Source organism: Dreissena polymorpha, chromosome 3, assembly GCF_020536995.1.
Source record: "Dreissena polymorpha isolate Duluth1 chromosome 3, UMN_Dpol_1.0, whole genome shotgun sequence".
Lineage (NCBI taxonomy): Eukaryota > Metazoa > Mollusca > Bivalvia > Myida > Dreissenidae > Dreissena > Dreissena polymorpha.
In genome coordinates, this window is record NC_068357.1 from 113533193 (window position 1) to 113559269 (window position 26077).

Below are 26077 nucleotides of genomic sequence, written 5' to 3' on the forward strand. Positions count from 1 at the left end.
TGTCACTACATACCAAATTTGGTAGCCCTATGCCATACTAATATGAACAAGAAGATTTTTAAAGTTTTCACAAAAAATGCCTAATATAAGCATATGTTCAATTTTGTGACCCTCAGGGCAGGGTCAAACTTGACCCTAGGGGCATAATTTGAACAAACTTTGTAGAGGACTATAAGATGCCACTACATGTCAAATTTGGAAGCCCAAGGCCCAATGGTTATGGACGAAAAAATATGTGAAGTTTTCACAAAATAGACCCTATATAAGGACATGTTCAATTTTGTGACCCCGGGGCAGGGTCAAATTTGACCCCAGGGGCATAATTTGAACAACGTTGAAAGAGGAACATTCCTAAAAAATTTCATCACAATTGGACCAGTAGTTTAGGAGAAGAAGATGTTTAAAGGAAACGTTCAGGCACGCACGCACGACGGACACAGAATCATAACATAAGCCCCGCTGGCCTTTGGCCAGTGAAGCTTAAAACAACAAAGAATACAATAAGCTGGGCAATTATGTTTCACACACCATCTGTGGTTTAATGCACTGCCAAAAATATCTTACAACTTAGGTGAAATATGAGAAATACAACTGACATAAGAATCACAACTATGTTCGTCATCGAGAAGGAAAAACAATTATGTAACAGCTATTAGATTTCATAGCTTATCTATATACAAGATGCAAATTACAATTGGTTAGATGTCAGGCAACAAATAACTCGCTATTGTACATATTATTTTCTCTGATTTTGTTACTCTGATTTGTCCGTTTGTAACCTCTGACAGGGGGCTCCTCAAACCACTCAGTCCGTTTCTTTTTGATACAGGACTCAAATGTTTAAGTTGAAATCCACTTCCTGCAACTTTCCTTGCAACACCTTGACTTATAACTTTTGTATCAATTATGGTTTGTAAAGATTTGATGTTGGAAGCAACATTTAGTTACACATTGTATGTTAACACTGCTCGGTAAAAGCTGAATGAATATTTGTTAACAATTTTTGGTCAAGAGGAACAGAGTTCACTAACTTTTGTAAAGCTAAAATATCCTGTATAGCGCCATGTGCCATGTATAATTCACCAATGACGTCTTTAACTTAATTTTCCCGCTTATATGATTTCATATTTGGTAATATTTCCTTTAACATTTTTAAGTATCTAAAAAGCCACAAATATTTTGCTGAAACTCAAACATTTTTCAACAAGTATGGATAGCACGGAGCAACACTTTACAATCAAAAGACTCTATATTATGCCCAACTGAAATAATTGGTGAACATTTCTGTAAGAATGTTATAAAACTTGTCAATGCAGATTTGATGGGGACAGCTGTTACTGTTTGTCTCTTGACAAGCATAGAGTCGCTAACAATTGTCACTCCAGTTATTTCTGACGCTTGCAAGGAAATCTTCTTCGCATGCATCACATATGTTGAAAATTGACCAGTTGAATGCACTGCAGCTATCTGAATTATGTGAGAAGTGTGCTCTGAAAAAACAAAACAAAAATTTTAAAAAGAAATTGCACAAATTTAGCCCCGTTAATCACAGAGCCCTGGGTCGCTCCCCCAAGTACAATGTAAACTTCTTAAAATACATTTGAAGTGTTTACAATAAATATAAAAGGTAAAAACATTGCCCCCCACCAGGACAGGACTTTTTTTAAGCTTAATGTGAACAATCGTAGAAGAGGTTCCTTCACATTCATACTCTATGCATTGTGGTTTAAGAGAATTTTCAGTTGAAGGGTTATTGATCGGAAACAATTTTCACACTTATTGTGACCTTTGACTAAGTGACCATAATTTAAATGGGGGTTATATACTGTCCAATCCCTATGCACATGGAGAGTAAAAAGCCAATCAGTGAAAAAGTTGACAAATTATTGATCGGAAACTTAATGATCTACCCACATCCAGCAAAACAATATTAACTCTCTCTTCCAAGGGGGGCATAATAACTGTTATTATGAAAATTGAAACGCTCTTTTCTTCCATTCATGGATATATCAAAGTAAGTTGTTGGCATCTAATGATCTTATGTATTCATAAATCTGAAGAAGCGAAGAGAAGAGTGTTTAAATTCTTAAATGATGCACAATAATGTACTAAAGCCAGTTGTGGGTAATGTAACATTGCATCATCTAAGTGGTATCTACTATCATTTTATCAATAAAGATTAAGAATGATGTATTATATGAAAGCAAAATGAGAAATTAGTCTGAACATAACTCTTGTTGCAATTCAATCATATGCTAGGTTGACCAACAATTCACACGATATCTCTTACACATTGAGTTACTCAGCAGTAGCAGGTTGAATTATGTTATACATGTAAGTAAATATGTATATTTTTTAATAGAAGTTCAGCTTTGGAGATTTAGAGTACCTAAATACCTGTATTGGACCAAGATAAACTTCTGTATGTGCAACACTGTGAATAAGGAATATGTTAAAAATAAACTTTACCTAACCCTCTTGTTTCCAAATCAAAGAAAACAAATTCCTTCCCAGTAGTGTCTAGCCCTGCTGGACCAGGCTTGGGTATAGGTGGGGTATAGTTGTAACTTCAACGTCTTGGTCCTCTATGTTTGAACTGTATGTTGGTCCCGCTCGTACTTCTTGCACTGTCCTTTGAATGCCTGAACAGAAAAACAGAATTTCAAATTGGAAAATTTGCTTGCACCTTCATGGGTTATCTCCGATTTTTATTTAAAGAAATGATTACACAGCACATTAATGCTTTTACAATAATCAATTTACAAACATTAGCATATGCTTTTAAATGTTACTACTACTTTGCATATATAATTGATGGATCTATTGATACAATCTACAACAAGAAATGTGTCCACACGACACGGATGCCCCAAACTCCAATTTGTAACTATATAAAAAAATAATCCATACAATTGTAAGAAACCCAGTTTGGTGAAGATCGGATGAAAACTACTTGAATTAGAGAGCAGGCACGAAAAGTGTGAGGGACTGACCGACCAACGGACAGTGCGAAAACTATGTCGCCAATTGGGGGCATACAAATGAAGAATACAGTGTTTTAAATATAAAATGCCCATAATTAAAAATACCGTTCGAGTTTTAAGTCTTATGCGTCACTGTTTTGCTGCATGAGTAACAGCTATAGCCTTTCTTTTTTTGTGCTGAAGGTCATGGAGAAGGGCCAGTTTCGATGTGAAAGTCCCAGGTGAAACACCCAGTTTTTGATTTACCTGAAACAGATTGCAGTAAATGACAGAACAGTTGACAATGCACAATGCTAGAATATGCTTATGCGGAATAAAATAATATGAAATAATGTCACTAATTTACAAAAGTTACAACATTTTATAAGACCTAGTGATCTACATACACACAAATAATAATTAATGCAAGCCCTTTATTTTCAAAACCAATACGTATTTGACAAATTGAGAATATTTATGTTTTGTAAACTTGTAAAATTTCATATTTATTACCGGTATTAATAACTAGGACTGCAGGAAGAAAATTAACTTATGTCACTTTAAAATATACATGTTTAACTAAGGACAACCATTCACATTCTACTGTAATTGTGTTTACTGGCAGTAAATCAGACAAAATATGAAGGAAAAATATAGCAAGTACAATATAAAAAATGTATGCATGTAGACTACACGCGAATTACTTAGAGATAACTATCTGAATGTATTCATAAGTATCAGTAATTTAGACAATAAATCATGATATAATGCACCAATGTACCAAAAAGACAAAGAAGTCTTACCCAAATGCAAGCTTTGTGATCATGTCATAAACTCTGCCATGTTTCCGTCCAGTAGCTGCATTATTTACTGCACCACAATTGCTAAACTGTATGTCCAAAACACATGCCTGTCCGAAATCCATGCTTTCTACAGTGTTAAGTAAATTCATGGGCACTTGACAAGCACTGCATGCTAAAAGCGATTCGGTCAATGTGTCGAGTTCAACGACACGTCTACCAATTTTATATCCAACTAGCATCGCTGTTGCCACATGTGGTCACGCTTACCGACGAACCGATAGAAAAATCGTCAAAATAACAGTGGTCATACCGGAAATCCTGATTGTCGGTGGAAATAGTCTTTCTATTGAAATCCACATTGTTCTTTTGAACGTTGTTGTTTTCAATACCTTTTAAGTTTCGTTTTGTATTCCGAATTATATCCAAATTAGACATTTTAAATGAAAATTATTAAGCCAAGTATCTGATTCTCATTGTTGACAAATTATCGTTTCGTTATCAATAGACGCTTGCATTTGCACAGAAAATAACATCTACAGCGTAAGCAAGCGTTTCATCGATGTCGATCACGAAGTGACGTCAAGCAATCGAACGCTTGGTTTCAATGCAGTAAATCTTGAAAATATGTAAATGCCGAAAATTTGAAGGCGCATTATCAAAACAGTAAAACTAGAATTTACACTCGTTTATTCCAACCTAATATTTTGAAACCGTGAAAATATATAAAGGTTTTTAATTTTCACTATATAGTGAATCAATTACCGTAAAGTGGAAACGATCGAACATCCTTAAATCCATTCAACTAGATTAAATTACAGAAATCAAAGTGTCTGAATATATCATATTACTTCTTTTTATATATTTATTCCTGAATAATGTTTGTAAACTATAAAAACAATGCAAAAAAGTAAGGAACAAATAATATATAACTTAAATTCGACCTTCTACAATTTTACAACAGGTCATAATTATTATAACATTCATTTTTATACTACTAAAGTAGATATAGTGTTTCATAAACTTATATTGTTCAACATCATACATCTGTCATTAATTTCCACTATTTCCATGCGTTGCTTATTCATGTTACCTTGGAAACCAATTTCTTCCCAATGGCTACCAAGTCTTGGACAGTCAAACTTTGAGCCAGTCAAGGATCTGAATATCGTCTGCAGCGTTCGCATGTGAAGACTATTCTCATTGCTTAGCTGAGCTGAAGGTGACATGAATTATAATAACATGTTCACAAAGTTACGCTTGAACTTATTCATTTAACCGTTTACCACGTAGATACGTGTTTTTACACATTTGAAGTCCTTTAGAAAGTTACATTTAATAAAACACCTTTCTTACTTAATTAAAGTTTTAAAGGATTAATTTCCAACCCTTAGATATACTGATGAACAGCAAACAGCATAAAACCTGAACAGACTGCGAGTTACTCGCAGGCTGTTCTGGTTTTATGCTGCTTGCAAAAGCCATTTTCACTTTGCTGTTATGGCGGAAAGGGTTAAAATAACAAATAAGTAATATTTTTAGTCCAAGTAAGTATTGTATATTCTCTAATAAATGTCCCAAACTCTATGAAAAAAAAAATGCTTTCATTTGCTTAAACAATCAATTCAATTACATGGCTAAGGTAAATCTTAGGCTAAATGGTTTGAATAATAAGCTACAATGTCAGATAATCATTTTTTTAAAGGTGAGCTTATAAAACAGTGCAATTATTTTGATCTCTAATTAAATGCTTTTACGATGGGCATTTATTAGAGAATGTATGGTCTCTTGATCTTACAGCGCGATCATGTGCTATAAATGACCAATGACATTTAAACCCATAAATCCATAATGGGTAAACTATATACTTGATATCATCAATGGAATCTGGCTTAACTGAAGCAAAATAAAAGCCATTGATTGAAAGACTTTAAACATGTGATACCAACAAAAGAAATATGTGTATAAATTGATAACTGCCTTTTTAAGATTAACACAGCAACCGTTTTAAGATATCTAACAGAAAATATTGGTTTTTCTTCACCGGATGAAAAACATTTGGTGTGTGAAATTTTTATTTCTTTTAAGTTTTAAGAAAGTATGTCTTAAATGTCAGCAATGACAGTTTAAGTTATACACAGAAATGCATGTGTAGTAAATATAAAAAAAAAACACCAAAAAAAACACACACAATAATTCCATGTTTACCATAATAACGCAGATATGCTTAATTGAAAAGTTGGTGGTGACCAATAATTTTGGCTGAATTAAAAAGTAGCAGGTATATAAATTGGCAAGGGCAATCTAGCTCATTGAAATTCATGGTGGAGCTCTAGACATTCTGAGAAATCATTAAGAGTGACTGTGGTCAAAATGTTCAGTTTTTAACAATGAGGAATGAGGTTGTGTGACAAGAATGAAGCATGAGGTCGCCCTAGCAAAGTAGATATGGTGTCTGCCTAGTGACCGGACTTCATGGGTTTGATACCTACTGTAAGAGCAATCTTTAGCAATCCCCACAATACACTAAGTACAGGGTCTACCCAGGGAACAGACTCCAGAGCAAGTACAGGGTCTACCCAGGGAACAGACTCCAGAGCAAGTACAGGGTCTACCCAGGGAACAGACTCCAGAGCAAGTACAGGGTCTACCCAGGGAACAGACTCCAGCCACCCCCACAATACACTAAGTACAGGGTCTACCCAGCGAACAGACTCCACAATACACTAAGTACAGAGTCTACCCAGGGAACAGACTCCACAATACACTAAGTACAGGGTCTACCCAGGGAACAGACTCCACAATACACTAAGTACAGGGTCTACCCAGGGAACAGACTCCACAATACACTAAGTACAGGGTCTACCCAGGGAACAGACTCCACAATACACTAAGCACAGGGTCTACCCAGGGAACAGACTCCACAATACACTAAGTACAGGGTCTACCCAAGGAACAGACTCCACAATACACTAAGTACAGGGTCTACCCAGGGAACAGACTCCACAATACACTGGGTCTACCCAGGGAGCAGACTCCACAATACAATAAGTACAGAGTCTACCCAGGGAACAGACTCCACAATACACTAAGTACAGGGTCTACCCAGGGAACAGACTCCACAATACACTAAGTACAAGGTCTACCCAGGGAACAGACTCCACAATACACTAAGTACAGGGTCTACCCAGGGAACAGACTTCAGAGCAAGTACAGGGTCTACCCAGGGAACAGACTCCACAAGACACTAAGTACAGGGTCTACCCAGGGAACAGACTCCACAATACACTAAGTACATGGTCTACCCAGGGAACAGACTCCAGAGCAAGTACAGGGTCTACCCAGGGAACAGACTCAACAATACACTAAGTACAGGGTCTACCCAGGGAACAGACTCCAGAGCGGGTCTACCCAGGGAACAGACTCCACAATACACTAAGTACAGGGTCTACCCAGGGAACAGACTCCACAATACACTAAGTACAGGGTCTACCCAGGGAACAGACTCCACAATACACTAAGTACAGGGTCTACCCAGGGAACAGACTCCACAATACACTAAGTACAGGGTCTACCCAGGGAACAGACTCCACAATACAATAAGTACAGGGTCTACCCAGGGAACAGACTCCACAATACACTAAGTACAGGGTCTACCCATGGAACAGACTCCACAATACAATAAGTACAGGGTCTACCCAGGGAACAGACTCCACAATACACTAAGTACAGGGTTAACCCAGGGAACAGACTCCACAATACACTAAGTACAGGGTCTAACCAGGGAACAGACTCCACAATACACTAAGTACAGGGTCTACCCAGGGAACAGACTCCAGAGCAAGTACAGGGTCTACCCAGGGAACAGACTCAACAATACACTAAGTACAGGGTCTACCCAGGGAACAGACTCTACAATACACTAAGTACAGGGTCTACCCAGGGAACAGACTGCACAATACACTAAGTACAGGGTCTACCCAGGGAACAGACTCCACAATACACTAAGTACAGGGTCTACCAAGGGAACAGACTCCACAATACAATAAGTACAGGGTCTACCCAGGGAACAGACTCCACAATACACTAAGTACAGGGTCTACCCAGGGAACAGACTCCACAATACACTAAGTACAGGGTCTACCCAGGGAACAGACTCCACAATACACGAAGTACAGGGTCTACCCAGGGAACAGACTCCACAATACACTAAGTACAGGGTCTACCCAGGGAACAGACTCCACAATACACTAAGTACAGGGTCTACCCAGGGAACAGACTCCACAATACACTAAGTACAGGGCCTACCCAGGGAACAGACTCCACAATACACTAAGTACAGGGTCTACCCAGGGAACAGACTCCACAATACACTAAGTACAGGGTCTACCCAGGGAACAGACTCCACAATACACTAAGTACAGGGTCTACCCAGGGAACAGACTCCACAATACACTAAGTACAGGGTCTACCCAGGGAACAGACTCCACAATACACTAAGTACAGGGCCTACCCAGGGAACAGACTCCACAATACACTAAGTACAGGGTCTACCCAGGGAACAGACTCCACAATACACTTATTACAGGGTCTACCCAGGGAACAGTCTCCACAAAACACTAAGTACAGGGTCTACCCAGGGAACAGACTCCAGAGCAAGTACAGGGTCTACCCAGGGAACAGACTCCACAATACACTAAGTACAGGGTCTACCCGGGGAACAGACTCCACAATACACTAAGTACAGGGTCTACCCAGGGAACAGACTCCACAATACACTAAGTACAGGGTCTACCCAGGGAACAGACTCCACAATACAATAAGTACAGGGTCTACCCAAGGAAGAGACTCCACAATACAATAAGTACAGGGTCTACCCAGGGAACAGACTCCACAATACACTAAGTACAGGGTCTACCCAGGGAACAGACTCCAGAGCAAGTACAGGGTCTACCCATGGAACAGAATCCACAATACACTAAGTACAGGGTCTACCCAGGGAACAGACTCCACAATACACTAAGTACAGGGTCTACCCAGGGAACAGACTCCAGAGCAAGTACAGGGTCTACCCAGGGAACAGACTCCACAATACACTAAGGACAGGGTCTACCCAGGGAACAGACTCCCCTGTAATACACTAAGTACAGGGTCTACCCAGGGAACAGACTCCACAATACAATAAGTACAGGGTCTACCCAGGGAACAGACTCCAGAGCGGGTCTACCCAGGGAACAGACTTCAGAGTACAGGGTCTACCCAGGGAACAGACTCCAGTACAGGGTCTACCCAGGGAACAGACTCCAGTACAGGGTCTACCCAGGGAACAGACTCCAGAGAGTTTCAATAAGCCTTTGGCTTTTTATGAAATTGAGGTAAAATAAAATAAATAGGTTCAAACTAAACTATAGAACTCACAGGCGGCAACACAGAAAACTCTTTCTCGCTCCTCCATCAGATCTCTGTGTAATTTGGGTGGTCCAAACAGGAAGTTGACAAAGGCTGCCAGTCCCTTCTTTTCTACTGAACACTTGATTGAAGCCTTAAATTATAACATTGAACATTGTTGTCCTCAGAGATATGATTGTTAAACACCTTATAACTATCAAAACAAGAGCATTGCATAACGGGTGCCACGCTTGGCTGCGGGTGCATTTTTGAATAAATGAAAGCTTGACAGATTTTTTTTATTTTTTTTTTAGAGGTCACAGTGACCTTGGACCTAGTGACCTAAAAATGGATGTGGCATGTAGAACTAATCAAGGTGCAGCTATATATTTAGTTTCAAAGTTGTAGGTTTAAGCACTTTGATTTTTGAGCCAATGTTCAGAACCTTAACAAAATGTTAAGGTTTTACCGGACGGCGGACACGACGACGGACACGACACAACGAGCTGGCTATGACAATACCTCAGGTTTTCTCTGAAAACAGCCGAGCTAATAAAATTGCAGGTATTGAGAAATGTAACATGTGGGCTTGTTTGTTTGTACAGCTGATTTCAAAGGCTGTCACTTACATAAAATTTAAATGTATATTTAACATAACATGTATAATATATTAATTAACCTGAAATTTGTGGATACATTCATAATTAAATTGTTAAACTTAATGCCTCATACTATTGTGTGTCAGATTGTAAGAATTAATAATTTAAAATTCAGCATGCATGTTATTTATTGGAACTAAAATCTATGAGTCATAGATAATTTTAGTTCCAATAAATAACATGCATGCTGAACTTTATATTATTATACTTACAATCTGACACACAATTTTCATTTAAAATGTAATCTACTGTTTAAACATTTGTAATGTATGTTTAATTCAATTTAAATTGTTCAGGATTAGTTTTATTAAGGGAGAAACGGCAGAAGGGTATTATTAAAATAGAGGTCAAAATAATGGCATCATTTATTATTAACCACTATAACAAAAGATTTATTATTCAACTTTGTAGCTCATTGTTCAAACATGTCAGTAAAGATATACCTTGAACATGTACCGTACCATGTCAGTAAAGATATACCTTGAACATGTACCGTACCATGTCAGTAAAAGATATACCTTGAATATGTACCGTACCATGTCAGTAAAAGATATACCTTGAACATGTACCGCACTACTAGTTTTTGGACACTTAAAAACAATTAATATTTTTCCTGTCTGACAATTTTGATATATGTTTTTTTAAATGCATGTGTCAGAAAAATTAGAAACACACGACAGATATTGCATTGACAATCCGATACCACGACAGATATTGCATTGACAATCCGATACTGGTATGCTATGTGTATAGCATCAATTGCTCTACGAATCATAGCATGTGCTTGTAGAATATCATGCAGTATAGATTTATTTATATATATATATATGTTTAACTTAAAGCTGTTGGGTGCATCCATTTTCTATTGCCTGCATACATAGTTATTTACACAATAATGCAAATGTAATGGTCCATTGCCATAGGGCATTTGTCTACCAGGTTACCTTAATCTGGTTGTAAAAACGCATGATTTAAGTGTCACAAGATAAGCACAACAAAGCACAATAAATTATAATGGTAAGACAAAATTGCAAAATTAACTGTAAGAAAATTTAGAGTCATTAATTATGGACAAAACCCCGTTGGTTCGAATATGTAGTCATGAAAAATAAATATTTTGGCTAAAAATGGGATTTATCTAAAATTTAGTGTCTGATAACTTAAAGAAAAGTAATTACGTTATTTGAAATTACTTTTTCAGCATACGAAAGCATTTACTTGGCAAGGAATTTTTATATATATTTTTTAATGATGGAAGGGGGAGGTATGTATCAGAGAACATACAGTATTCTGAGCAAGCTTCATATGTGACTTGTAGTGTTCACAAGGTTTCAAATTATTACATACTTTAACATTTTAACGAGTGCATGCTGATCTTGGCATACACATACATTCGAACTTTTATCAGCGGGATACTCAAATTACCCTACCTTGACATTGGAAAAGTCCTCACCTTGACCTTGGAAAAGTCCTCTGTTTTCAATGACTCTGTCAACTCAAACATCGAGATGGGCTTCAAGGTTTCTACCACTGGTGGCTCGGCACCTTAGGTTTATATATTGAATTAATTATTAACTTTGTGTGTGTTATAATATGAGGAGGCTAAATATACACTATTATGTACATGTACTGTTCAACTTTGTTACACATTTTAACAAAAATCTGAACAATAAAATTTGAAAAATTGAATTGCTTCATAAAAAAATGCATCTTAAAGACATACAGCACATAACTCAATTAGTTTTGCTTACATGATACATATTTTTGCAAATAAATGCTAAATACTATAGTTCTGGGTTAAGAAACTAACATAAGTGAAAAGTTTTGAAAAGCCAAAAAGTTATTATAACTCTAATATAAACCAAAAGTACATACATATCTAAACAGTTTTCCTGTTTCAAGACTGGTTAATATCAAGAAATATAAAATATGTCACCTCTAAATAATTGAAGATATTTCTGAAGTTAAGAAGTGAACCATTTCCTGCTCAGACGCAAAGTGACAAGAACTGTCAGAAGACAGCGCGCTCGACTTTTCGAGTGCTTGACAGTATGACGTAAGCCATCATGGGGAAATTGTTCATATTCAATATAAGGTCAAGGTAATATAGTCATATTCTAAGTGGAAGAGAACCATAATTGAAACATTGATCGCTTATGTTTTAAAGAATTTGGACTTTGTAGACGATTCTGAGTTCAGGTATATTTTCCACAATCTATTGAACCTTTGTAAAGACATGAAACAAACTAATAAGATTTGATTTCAAGTTTGATAGCAATAGCTTGGGTGTTTTGTTGGACTGTCTTTCAAAAATAAAATAAATAAATATTATTACTTTTTTTACCATGTTTAATTTTTTTTATCTTTTTGGGTGAGGGGGGGGGGGGTGGGTGGGGGTGAAGAGGGGCGTATAATGTGGGGGTGTGGTCATTTATTAGATGATCTTTCAAAATTAAGAAAAAACAAAAGAGGGCCTCAAAGGCCCAAAGTCGCTCACCTGAGATAACACAATATTATTGGGACAAATCTTCTGACCAAGTTTCATGAAGATTGGAAAATAAATGTGGCCTCTAGAGTGTTAACAAGGTTTTACTATAGCCATATAAGGAAAAATGCCCCATCCCCTGGCAGCCATGTTTTTCAACCAACCAGCATCCTATTTGAACTCATCCAAGATATTATTGGGATGAATCTTTTAACTTAGTTTCATGAAGATCGGACAGTAAATGTGGCCTCTAGAGTGTTAACAAGATTTTACTATAGCCATATAAGGAAAATTGCCCCGCCCCTTGGAAGCCATGTTTTTCAAGCAAACATAATTATTTTCAAACTAATCCAAGATATCATTGAGACCAATCTTCTGACTAAATTTCATGAAGACTGGACAATAAATGTGGCCTCTAGAGTGTTAATAAGGTTTTACTATAACCATATATAGCAATATAAGGAAAAATGCCCTGTCCCCTGGTGGCCATGTTTTTAAAGCAACCAAAACCATTTTCGAACTCATCCAAGATATCATTGGGACAAATCTTTAACAAGATTTTACTATAGCCATATAAGGAAAAATTCCCCGCCCTTTGGCAGCCATGTTTTTCAATCAAACGTAACCATTTTTGAACTCATCCAAAATATCAATAAGACAAATCTTCTGACAAAATTTCATAAAGATTGGACAATAAATGTGGCATCTAGAGTGTTAACAAGGTTTTACTATAGCCATATTTGGCAAAATGCCCCGCCCCCTGGCGGCCATGTTTTTCAACCAACCGGCATCATTTTCGAACTCGTCCAAGATATTATTGGGATGAATCTTCTGACCAAGTTTCATGAAGATTGGAAATAAATGTGGCCTCTAAAGTGTTAACAAGATTTTACTATAGCCATATATAACCATATAAGGAAAAATGCCCTGCCCCTTGGCAGCCATGTTTTTCAAGCAAAGGTTACCATTTTTGCACTCATCCAATATATCATTGGGACAAATCTTCTGACCAAGTTTCATGAAGATCGGAAAGTAAATGTGGCCTCTAGAGTGTTAACAAGATTTTACTATAGCCATATAAGGAAAAATGCCCCGCCCCCCCCTGGCGGCCATGTTTTTCAACCAACCAGCATCATTTTCGAACTCATCTAAGATATTATTGGGATGAATCTTCTGACCAAGTTTCATGAAGATCAGACAATAAATGTGGCCTCTAGAGTGTTAACAAAATTTTACTATAGCCATAAAAAGCCATGTAAGGAAAAATGCCCCGCCCATTGGCAGCCATGTTTTCAAGCAAACGTTTCCATTTTCGATCTCATCCAAGATATCATTGAGACCAATCTTCTGACAAAATTTCATGAAGATTGGACAATAAATGTGCCCTCTAGAGAGCTAACAAGGCAAATGTTGACGCCGCACAATGCACAACGGACGACGGACAAAAGAACTTATGGCAATTTAAGCAAAATTTATTAATTTGACCTTGAGAGTCAAGGTCATTCAAAGGTCAATGTCAAATGCAACTTGCAAGGTACAGTACCCTAATGAAGAAAGTATTTGAAGTTTTTAAGCAATAGCCTTGATACTTTAGAAGTAAAGTGGATCCAAACACAAAATTTTACAAAATATTCAAAGTTACTAAGACAAAAAAGGGCCATAATTCCATTAAAATGACAACCAGAGTTATGCAACTTGCCTTTTACCGTCCCCTTATGATAGTTAGTGAGTTTTCCAAGTCTGAAAGAAATAGCTATGATACTTTAAGAGTAAAATGGACCAAAACACAAAACTTAACCAAATCTTAAATTATCTAAGCATAAAAGGGGACATAATTCTGTCAAAATGCCAGTCATAGTTACATAACTTTGCCTGCACAGTCCCCTTATGGTAGTGAGTAAGTGTTGCAAGTATGAAAGCTTTGATACTTTAGGAATAAAGTGGACCTAAACAAAAAACTTAACCAAAATTTCAATATTCTGAGTATAACAAGAGCTTGTTACAGTAGTGCTAAATCCCTGCCGAAATGTGTTTGCTTGTATGGCAACATTTGTTACAGAGAGTAGAATAATATTTGTGAAACATGGCACCTGGGTCATCTATTTATATTTCAAGGATCAATTAATTATATAGTGTTGGAATTATGATGTAGAAAATTAAGTATATGGACATGAAAGAAAGGGAGGTAATTAAAAAGAAGACTATAAACAGTTACAAATGTACTGTTCTTGATCACTGTATTTTTCCTTAAACTCATCTATTCATTTTACAGTGAATCCTTCAGTGTTCAAATTAAATATTATTGTAAAATTAGATAAAGGGAGATATTAAAATTGAAAAGCTAAAATATATACTATGAAATTAAATTAAAGATCATTTAAAATTATAAATAAATACAAAATAAAAAAAAATAAAAATAAAATAAATAAATAAAGGGAGATAATTCAAAAACTAAGGCCAAAAGAGTTATGGTTCTCAGTCACTGCACTTCTCCTACTTGCCATCTGTTTATATTTAAAGTTTCAAGTAAGTCCCTTCAGGAGATTAAGAGCGATGCTCTAGACAAAAATTTACTTTGAAATTATATAAAAGGGGAGATAATTAAAAAACTAAGGTAGACAGAGTTGGTTTAAACATATTTATTCTAGAATGTGTGTACAAGATATTTTACAAACATCTTAAGTTTATAGGATTGGAACGGTAGCAAAGCTAGTAGGGTTCCTTTCCCCAGCAATATATTAACATACATAGTGACGGTAATTTGCATTTTAAACACAAAGCAATGAATAATGATTCGAGGTTAAACAAGTATGTAACTATCGTTGGAATCAAAATTTTTTATTTATTTTTTTTAATATTGAAACAGTGTATTTAAGAAAACAAAGCAGAATCAAAGAAATAATTGTTGAGAAAAGAAAATGTAAAAAATAAGAGAACCGATAGTTATATCATCCCGAACCTTCCCGAGCCTTCGATGAAACTATGTACTGCATCAAACACAGCTAAATTATCTACAAAGGAAAGATTTTCATCGCCATACAATAATGTGCGCAATGATATATCCGTGTATTGTTCTATAGTTCTCACTAAAGTTAATCTTAAATTTGCATGTAAAGGACAGATTAAAAAAAAGTGAGTAGTGTCTTCTATTTTTCCGCATTGACAAAGCGGCGATGGAACTAGATTTCTATCATATAAATGTTTGTTAAGAGAACTACAGTTAGTTCTTAGACGTGTGTGCAACACTTGTTGCCTTCGCTTACCATAATAAAACAATGGATTACTACGAGGTTTATTAATATCAAGTGCCATTTTAAAATCAGATATGTTATCAACAAGCTTTGCTTCGTCTGGAAGTGAATTCCAAGCAGAAATTGTTGAGGGCAAGAATGAATTTTGGTACAAAGAAGTCCTAGACCGAACACCATCTAAGTGGGATGAATTACGTAACGATCTTGTAGATCGCTCACCGACTGATTCTGGGGTCAGTGAGGACAAATATTCTGGACTAAGACCTTTGACCATCTTGAAGAAAAGTATGAGTTTATGTTTTGACCTTCTTGTGCCGAGAGTTTCCCAACAAACTTCGTTACAAAAGTAACCTTGAAGACACAAGTCTGGTACAGCCGGAAACAATGCAGGCAGCTTCAGTTTGAATTAGGTCTAACTCATTTTTTTCATACATCGTACAATTATCCCATACAACATCGGCATATTCAAGAATTGGTCGAATAAACGTAAAGTAACATATTTCAAGAGATCTTCGATCAATGCGGAAGCAGAGCTTTTTTAAAATGATGATGCGTGACCAGGCCTTTAATTTAATATACTCAATTTGTTGATGCCAGCTTCCATCATTTGACAGAACAACGCCTAAATGTGTGTGACTATTGACTGAGGGAATTAGAGTATCATACATATGGAGAGGCAAATGATGGGGTTTGTCCCTCTTACACGATATAATAAGTGATTCCGACTTAAGTGGGTTAAATTGTACTAACCATGTATCGGCCCATCTTGCAATTTTTTCTATATCGCTTTTTAAAACGGCGGCTGCAGAATAAGGAGTGTCAACAACTACAAATAAACTAGTATCGTCAGCAAATAAGTTGATATGACCTTCAATGTCATTTACAATGTCGTTAATATATACAAGGAATAATAGGGGACCAAGAATGGAGCCCTGTGGCACTCCAGCCTTGATTTCCGTTTGAGAAGAGGAGACCCCGGGAACTACTACCCTTTGATGCCTTTGGTAGAGATAGTTAGAAAACCAGTTCAGAAGGTTATCTTTGATACCGGCATGTTTCAGTTTCAATAAGAGGCCACGATGCCAGACTTTGTCAAATGCTTTGCTAATGTCGAAGAACACCACCCTGACCTCCAATCCATCATCTAATGCTTTACAAAACGTATTGTATAGATACGTGAGCTGGTTGACAGTCGAATCACCTGGCATAAATCCAGACTGAGATTTTGTGAAAAAGTTAGAATCTCGAAAGAAGTTAAATACATGTTTAAGGATAATCCTTTCTAGTACTTTTTCCATTGTATTAAGAAGTGAAATTGGACGATAATTCGAGGGAATAGAAACATCCCCTTTTTTTAATATTGCGCAAACGTTTGACATTTTCCAATCATTTGGTACTGTTGATGTCGACAAAGACATATTAAAAAGATCACAGAGTGGTTGACTTAGTTCATTTGCTCCCTCAAGTAGTAATCTGTTATTTATACCATCAGGGCCACAAGCTTTACCCATAGGCAGATTCATAAGAACGTCCTTTACTTCGCAAGCGGTTATTACTATAGACGAAAGTATCTGTTGATTTGCAATGGAGGCTAACTCCGGTAGAACGTGATCAGACTCATCTATATATGTCTGTTGAGCGAAGAAATCATTAAGAACTTCAGCTTTTTGAACTTCGTCAAAAACCAGTTCACCAGCGCAGTTGACGAGTGGGGGTAATGTTTTACTAACATTGACTGTAAGAAAAGATTTCAGGACCATCCACCAATCCCGCGAGGAGTATTTGTTGGATTTAAGTTTGCATGCAAGAGAGTCGTAATAATTTGATTTGGCAGAGCGGACAAGAGAGACTACTTCATTACGAAGTACACGAAACTTAGTCCAGCTAGATTGGGAATTTGTTGCTTTAGCTTTCCTATAAGTTCGTTTTCGTATTTTTAATTTTATTTCGGATGAGAGCCATGGCGGTTCGGCTGGGCGGACGGCGACGTCTTTATTTGGTATACACTTAGCTGCTGTATCAAGTAAAACGTTTGTAAGATTTTTAGTAAAAATATCAAGATTGTCACTAAATATGCTATTCCATTCAATATTTGATAGGTTGCTTCTAAAAGAGTCGTAGTTCCCTGAGTCGTACTTCCAAATTTTACGTTTATAGCATAGATGGGATGGCCTTTTGAATTTAAGAATAACGAATACGGGACAATGATATCTTATCATTTGATCAAGGAATGGTTCACCTACCCCAGAGAAAATGACAGATTCTTTATTTGAAACAAATATTAAATCAATAATAGAGGACGACGTTTCAGTAAAGTGAGTGGGATCTTGTATACACTGATCGAGTGCAAACTGCTGCGAAATGGAGGCGATTTTACGTTCAGCTTGATCAAGTTGGGTGTTAAGATTAAAGTCACCCAAGACTATAATGTCAATGATGCCTCAATTTTGCTGAAATAATTGTTATCTGAATTTGGTGGTCTGTAAAAAATACCGATTAGAATTCGTTTATTCGAATGAGGTCGAACCTCCAACCAAATTGCTTCAAGATTTGTTATTTCTAGATCTGGTCTTCGAGTAAAATTAATACCATCCTTGACATAAACAGCAACTCCGCCGTGTGGATCATGAGTTCAATCACGACGGACGGGTAGGCTAAAACCTGGTATAAACAACTGTTCGTTGCTGATGGATTCTGATAGCCACGTTTCTGAGAAAGTAATGATATCGAATGATCTTAATTCTGCAGTTAGCGAATCCAATTTATGAAGAAGACTTTGAACGTTATAGTGAACAATCGACAAATTGTGAGAAGAGTTGATAAAATGGGACATATCTAGCGATAGGTCAGTATGGGATTCTAGTGATGATGAGGAATCACTAGCTGATAGTCCGGGGTTAGGGTGGATATCACCGGATATACTTAGTAGAAGACAGTATAGCCATAAACAAAGTGTTGACACAAAGACTGTTTTGATCAATAGAAAAAAGAACTTGATATTTTGCATGAGTTTGTGACTCTTTGGACAAGTACGTATATGGGTCTGTATTGTCAGATTACACTCGGACGTGGCTTCAATATTAAAGGCCAAAGATTTTAAAAACACGGGCATATTAAAGATAGCAATGAGGTAATAAAACGTGATTGCTAGCGGTAAGAAGTAATTGATGCATAAGTTGGACATTACAACTACTCTTGTCTGGCCTTTACTCATGATATACGGAGGAGAAACAAAATAAACAGAGTTATGGTTCTTACTCACTGCACTTCTCCTACTTGCCATCTGTTTATATTTAAAGTTTCAAGTAAATCCCTTCAGTAGATTTAGAGTTATGCTCAGGACAAAAATTGCTTTGAAATTATATAAAAGGGAAGATAATTAAAAAACTAAGGTAGATAGAGTTATGGTTCTTGGTCACTGCACTTCTTCTAGTTGCCATTTATTTATATTATAAGTTTCAAGTAAATCTCCTCAGTAGATTTGGAGTTATGCTCCAGACAAAAATTTACTATGAAATTATATAAAAGGGGAGATAATTCAAAAACTACGGTAGATACAGTTATGGTTCTTGGTCACTGCACTTCTCATACTCGCCATCTGTTTATATTTCAAGTTTCAAGTAACTCTTCAGTAGATTTGGAGTTATGCTTTGGACAAATTTTCGGACAGAAAGACGGACGCACAGACGCACAAATGCCCAGACGGACAGGACCAATTACTTTATCCCCTCCAATTTTTTTTTCGGCAGGGATAAAAATGGAACATAATTCTTACAAAATGCTTGATACAGTTGTCTGCTCTTGTTTATAGATTGGGGTCATGTTGGTAAAGAAGTATGCAAAATATAAAAGCAATATGACAAGGTACATAAAAAATATTTGAGGTGGAACGCAAATTTTAACATATTATTATCATTAATATGCATATTCTAAGTGGAAAAAGGGCCATTATTCTTACAATATGCTTGTTACAGTTGTCTGCTCTTGTTTATAGATTGGGGTCAAGTTGGTCATGTTGGAATAGAAAATATGAAATATGAAAATATGAAAGCAATATGTCAAGGGACATAGAAAATATTTGAGGTGGTACGCAAACTTTAACATTAGCACGCTCACGCTTACGCCGATGCCGGGGTGAGTAGGATAGCTCCACTATATATATTTCATATATATTAGTCGAGCTAAAACTTGCTTTATGCAACTCACAGTCTGTTCAGGTTTTATGCTGCTTGCTGCTCATCAATATCTTGGAATTTAAAATGAACCACTTAAATGTTTAACCTAGCAAGAAAGGTCTTTTATTGAATTTGATTTTTTAAGGACTACAAATGCATATTTGAGCTGGAAAGAGATAAGTTTCCCCAGAAACCAGTGTGAATGCAAGCATAAGAATTCAAAGTAATAGAACAGAAGTGCACTGACCTCTCCCACGGGTGTTTGAATCCTGGAACCCTACAGAACAGAAAACAATGCTGCACTAAGTTACCGCTTGTCACACATAGAATCGATACATATCTGCACTGCCAGGAGTTTGAGCAGTATATATATAGGAACCGGCTCAGATAAAACCCTTTTAGCGCTGGAACCAAATTTTAAAAGCCTTTGCAAACAGTTTGGATCAAGATCAGACGCCACAAAATGTGGCGTCAATTCTTGTTCCAAACTGTTTGCTATTCTGATAGTGGTCTTTGAAAAAAGTGAAGAAAATGATGATTTTAGAAATTCAGCAGACACCAATTTAGCAGACGACAAATATCCCAGCATGCAAAGGGTTAAGAGAGAGTCTACATTTATTGACAATCAAATACAATATAATGATTAAATCAATTCAGTTGAACAGGCAATTAAAATAAATATTCTTATATATAAAATTGCACAGTTTTCTTTGAAAAGTTTAGTTTAGATATAAAGCAACGTATGAGCCTTGGACTTTGCAGTGTAATGTGTAACACAAAACATTACCTCCCCATGTGCAGTGTAATGTGTAACACAAAACATTCCCTCCCCATGTGCAATCGTCTGATATTTAAGGTAACCCTATGATCAATGTAAATTGTATTGACAACAAGGTATTCATTGTGCATAAACATCCCTTCCCTTCACCCACTGCAGTGATCCAATTTAGCAGAAGCATGAAAGCCCTGCACAAGTGAATATAGAACTCAACTAGCTTCGATTCTGGGCTTTGCTTTGTAACATTTTATTGGTATCCAGTAATTATATTGGCCTCTTTCTGAGAAAACTAGGCTTTATGCATGTTCGTAAAGTGTCTTCCAAGATTACCGGTAACTTGTGAAGTCCTCACAAGCTTTTCTGCTTTTATAAAAATTAAAAGGATGTCTGTTCTAAATGAAATTACAGTGAAGGCAAAAAGTGCATCAAGCCCAGTTCTCCGTGAACAAGGCTTATGTAAGATGCCGAGGTTGCTGACTAGAACCAGGTGGAACTGCCACTGTGCTGTGGTAACCAAATGCCAGTCCCCTGCTCAATGTGTTCCCACTTACCAGCCTGCACAGTGTTTACTCTGTCCCATTCATCCTGGGCAGCCTCAAGGTTGCTATCATGTTGTGGGTAGGCTGTATCCATAGTCACGGAAACTGCAGACTGTATCATTGTAAACTTCTGTTTCTGAACAAATGTTTAAATAACATTGTCATTTGAACTCAATTGAAGATATTTGATGGTGTTTGGTAGACTATTAATTTTAATTCATAAATCCAAGAAATATTTTCATAAGTGGTACATGGACATTTGGCAAAATTAGAATATTTCAAGAGCCATATTCAAAAGTGTATCCTGCAATAAGATTAATTATCAAACTTAGCGGAGATAATATAACCACAAACATGACCAGCAAGCTTCATAATGATCTGATGTGAACTATGAGAGTTACAGAATGGACAAGGAATGTTTTATGTTTTTATAATTCAAGGGCTATAATTCAGAAATACTTTGTATGATCTGGTTGGTTATCAAACTTTGCCAGCACACATTAAATAAACATTTTCACCAAGTTTCATTATTATCTGATTTAAACTACTTTAATTATTGAGGGGATATCAATCTTCTAGACGACGCTACAACCACCAATTGCCTGTGTTCCCAGTATATGTGCCCCTAACCCTTTATTTCAAACAGCTATAGAAAAAGGTATCTCAAAAAACAGTCACTTACAGGAGGTGTTTGTGATGTAGGTTTGATAACAGCAACTGGCTTATTTGCTGTGCCTTGCAGAGCAAGGGACACAACTGATGTATTTGCCTGTGCAAGAGTTCTGTCCCTGCAATCAGAGAAATATATTTATGTTAGTGTCTTTTCTGCAGATGATCATGGCAAGGGCAGCCAACTTTTGTTCATAAGAACTTAAGGTATACTTAAGTTAAAAGTTATACAATACACCACTAGTAAAGACATGCTAAATTTTCTAAAAAGTCATTATTTTAATCTGAATTTCCTCTTCAAAAGGAAAAATATCCTCTTGAGTCTGACAAGATTCAAATTTACAGAATAAACCTTGAGTAAAAGTAAACTTTTTCAATAAAACCAGTTTTGTATTTAAATTATTTTGATGGCCAAAGGTTTAGAGTCACTTACATCTGAACATGTTCAACACGTGGTGCTGTTGCGACACTAGATTTCTGAGCCTGAACACTTGAGCTGGTTATGGAGCATGCAGCATGTTGTTGTGGGACACCATGTAGCGACAGTAATCTGCCTGACGCCACAGGGGTGGGTGGCAGCTCAAAGTCAAATTCAGAGTCTGAGTCCTGTGAGACTATGATGCTGTCCAGACTGACCTCTCCAGCCACTACAGAGGTCTGTATAAGAGTTAGAGCACATTTGTTTTTTTGTATAAATTTGTTTTAGTTTAACACAAATCAAATCTTTACATGTGTTCAAAACGTTCTTAAGGCAAATTAGCCAAATGATGTCAGAATTATTTTGGTTTTTGTCAAATAATACTTGTGAATTAAAAAAACATTATAGCCAAATAGAGTTGCATTCAGCCAAATGTGCTCATCTGGACATTAGCTTATGAAGTGAATGAAACAGTTAGCCTTGTCAATGTGTGGGAACAAGTTTTAAATCTTTGGAACCCTATAATTAATTGATTTTGAACTGCTCAAGGTAAATGTAATAACACAATTATGTAAGAGATGATCACGAGATTATAGCATAGATGATAACTTGTGACTTAAATCATTACAGGTTTTCTTTTAATTCAAAATAAATATTTTCTGAAAAATACTTGATTTACATTTCAATGCAGTGAATACACACAATGACTTTTTTCTCTTTAGTCTTCATTAAAAAAAATACTTACCGGTACCTTTAAGCACATCAATCAATTGCATGTATTCATAATGTTCACACCGTTTTGCAGTAAATTTTGTGTATATGTTTATACCAACATATTTGTTCACAGACTAATTAAATATTTATCAGTAAAATGCTAAATACCTTGCTGGATATCTCCAAACTACGCGTACAAGTAGAATCTGATGTCACAGTAGCACTGGTCTTGCTTATGACCATGTCTAAAACAAGCTTCTCTTGAGTGACTATGCTTTTGGACTTCACTTGTTGCAAATCGGAAAATTCTTTAGATTGTCTGACGTATAGATCATTTGAAGTATGTGCACTTTCATTTACATTTGTACTAAAATCCAACGGGGGTGGTATCATGGCCTCGTATGGACCTTCTTCCAAATTGTGACTGCTTATGTCATCTATGCCTAATACTGCTTTATATACATGTATATCATCCTGAGTTTGAAGAATGTCATCAGGATTGGCATCACATATTTTGTCATTTTCTTTAATAGTGCCATTTATTGAATCATAGATTTTAAAAGTCTCATTGTCACCCTGATTCAATGACTCTGCCATTGCATCTGAAGGTTCTGTTAAACCAATGTCTCGTATTGAAGAATCTAATAAAAGAGAAGAATGAAGCGCACATAAGACATATACTAGAAGGTTTAAAGAAATAAAATAATTATCAGAAATTAAGTCAGTATGAAATGGCAATATTGTGTTTTGTTTGTTTTGTTGGGTAGATTGCTGTTTCTTACAGTATTTCAAACATATCTTGGCAGTCAGTAAAGTATCACACACTTTTCCTGGGTAACAAGGTGATCTGGTTTACCAGTACTAATTTCACGTACTAATTCCAGTAACGAACAACTGTCCAACTACAGTAGATTAAGAAGCGTGTTGTAAACTGGATGAAAATAAAACAAGAGCTGTCACCATAGGATAACTTATGCCCCCTATAAACGCTTGATAGAAGTTATGAGCTTTTTTCGAAACCTAAACACAGATTTCGAAACCTAAACACGGACCCTTAGTTCAAGGTCACAGGGTCAAAATTTGTGTGCGTATGGAAAGGCCTTGTCCATATACACATGCATGCCAAATATGAAATTGCTATCTGAACCAAAAAAGAAGTTATGAGCCTTTTTCTAAATCTAAACGCAAAGTGTGACGGACAGACGGACGGACAGTCCGATCACTGTATGCCCTCCTTCGGGGGCATAAAAATGTCTTAGAATATCAAAATAAATCAGAAAGCCACATAAACTAGAGAGCAGACACCATGCTTAATCCTTGAAATGCACTAAGTGACCCAGTGACCTAGTTTTTGACCCGACATGACCCATATTCAAACTTGACCTAGATATTGTCTTGATACACAACTTCTGACCAAGTTTGGTAAAGATCAGATGAAAACTACTTCAATTAGAGAGCGGACACCATGCTAAAGCCTTGAAATGCACTAAGTGACCCCGTGACCTAGTTTTGACCTGGCATGACCCATATTCGAACTTGACCTAGATATTGCCTTGATACAACTTCTGACCAAGTTTGGTAAAGATCAGATGAAAACTACTTCAATTAGAGAGCGGACACCATGCTAAATCCTTGAAATGCACTAAGTGACCCCGTGACCTAGTTTTTGACCCGGCATGACCCATATTCGAACTTGACCTAGATATTGTCTAGATACAACTTCTGACCAAGTTTGGTAAAGATCGGATAAAAACTATTTGAATTAGAGAGAAGACACAATAAGTGTGACAGACTGACAGACAGACTGACGGACAGTGCGAAAACAATATACCCCCTTTTCTTAGAAAGGGGGCATTAAAACAATACTATTCTGTAGAAGATTCAGCAAATCCAGAGGTCCACTTCTGGGTGACTCAATGTCAAAATTGATTTCTTCATGGTCCATTTCACCACTGATGTTCTCCATTCCTATGTCAAGACCTTCGGTACTCATTGCAAGCTTTTTTCTAGATTTCAGCTTGCATGAAAAAACTTTTGTACACTACAGTAATTTCCCCTGAAAAGAAAACCCACACTGTATGAGCAAAACAAAATAAATTTTAAACATATTTGGTCAACTTAGTTCTACAACTCTTAAACAAATAACATTTCATATTTGTATAATTTTTTAGTGAATAATCATCAGAAGCTGGTGAATTGGAATGATCTGATCATTTTTAAGTGATTCTACATGAAATTATTTATAACTTTTAAATCATTTACACACAGTTATTTATAACTTTTAAATCATTTACACACAGTGCGAATAAAAAATGACCCGCTACAGTTTGAGGACTCAGTAGCAAGGGTTAGGGTTAGATGTAGTTTTAAAAACTGAACTTCAAATATGAACGCTACAAATCTGTATAAAGTACGACCATGTTTACCGTAAATATAGATTCTAAAACGGAATGATTTTTGCAAAAGTTAAAGTTATAACACGCCGAGCTGCCCAAGTAAGAAGTAAAACTTCATATATACTTATATATCTGAAAACTTAGGCTTTCTAATCAAAATCGGCTGAGAAATAAAAGTAAAATTAGAAAAAAGACGTTAGTGGGTACATCAAAATGTATAACCTACGCGCTTTGATGTACGCTAATCGATGGCTACTGGTCACGTGACAAAGTGATGACAAAGTTAAACACGCGGGGTAAAACATAAAATGTTTATTTCACATGTTTAACTCGCTATAAATCCATTAATAAAAACGGAAATATATTAAAAGTTATATTTTTTGAAAGAGGAATTAATAAGCAACAAGTTAACGTATAAACCAATAAAATCGGATGATTAGTTTTTGCATAAATTGAATTTACTACAGTAAGGGTCAAATACTCGATTCAACTCCTGTCAATATGCATATACGCTCCGTGGTGAGAGCAATCGGTGAATACCTGGATACCTGGATACCTGGACTGTTGGGCCGTAATTTAGCTATGCTGTAGTGGCCCCTCTGATAAATGGTCTCTTCTTTAGAATCTCTCTCTGATATGAACTAATTTTATTAAAACTTCTCTAGAGTGCGCTTAGTAAAATTAATTTAACTTCATTTACAGACGGGTTAAACTTAATGTTCCATTTCTCAGAATAAAGCAACGATTTAAATTGATTAACACTTGTGGCAGCTATTGTTGATTCTTCCAAACTGTTCCAGTAATGAATTGATATTTCACACCAGACACTCTCATTAAATCCT

At 36.3% G+C, this 26077-nt stretch overlaps 1 protein-coding gene and 1 long non-coding RNA gene across 2 annotated transcripts in view; both read right to left on the reverse strand.

The window, feature by feature from the left end:
- Positions 1-26077, reverse strand: part of LOC127871082 (uncharacterized) — a 39456-nt gene that overhangs the window by 11539 nt on the left and 1840 nt on the right. Inside the window, exons 2-10 of the mRNA XM_052413736.1 lie at positions 24706-24895; positions 23008-23480; positions 22141-22364; positions 21721-21826; positions 21051-21174; positions 19969-19998; positions 11264-11355; positions 9182-9305; positions 4857-4979 (exon numbers count right to left, since the gene is read on the reverse strand). Of these exons, the coding sequence (XP_052269696.1) occupies positions 4857-4979; positions 9182-9305; positions 11264-11355; positions 19969-19998; positions 21051-21174; positions 21721-21826; positions 22141-22364; positions 23008-23480; positions 24706-24832 (1423 nt within the window). The 5' untranslated portion in view covers positions 24833-24895. The remainder of the gene's footprint in view (positions 1-4856; positions 4980-9181; positions 9306-11263; positions 11356-19968; positions 19999-21050; positions 21175-21720; positions 21827-22140; positions 22365-23007; positions 23481-24705; positions 24896-26077) is intronic.
- On the reverse strand, positions 279-4366 carry LOC127871083 (uncharacterized). The gene is made up of 4 exons (XR_008045096.1): positions 3767-4366; positions 3090-3230; positions 2470-2642; positions 279-1490 (listed from the first exon to the last, which is right to left on the reverse strand). It is a non-coding gene; the product is annotated as an uncharacterized LOC127871083 (long non-coding RNA).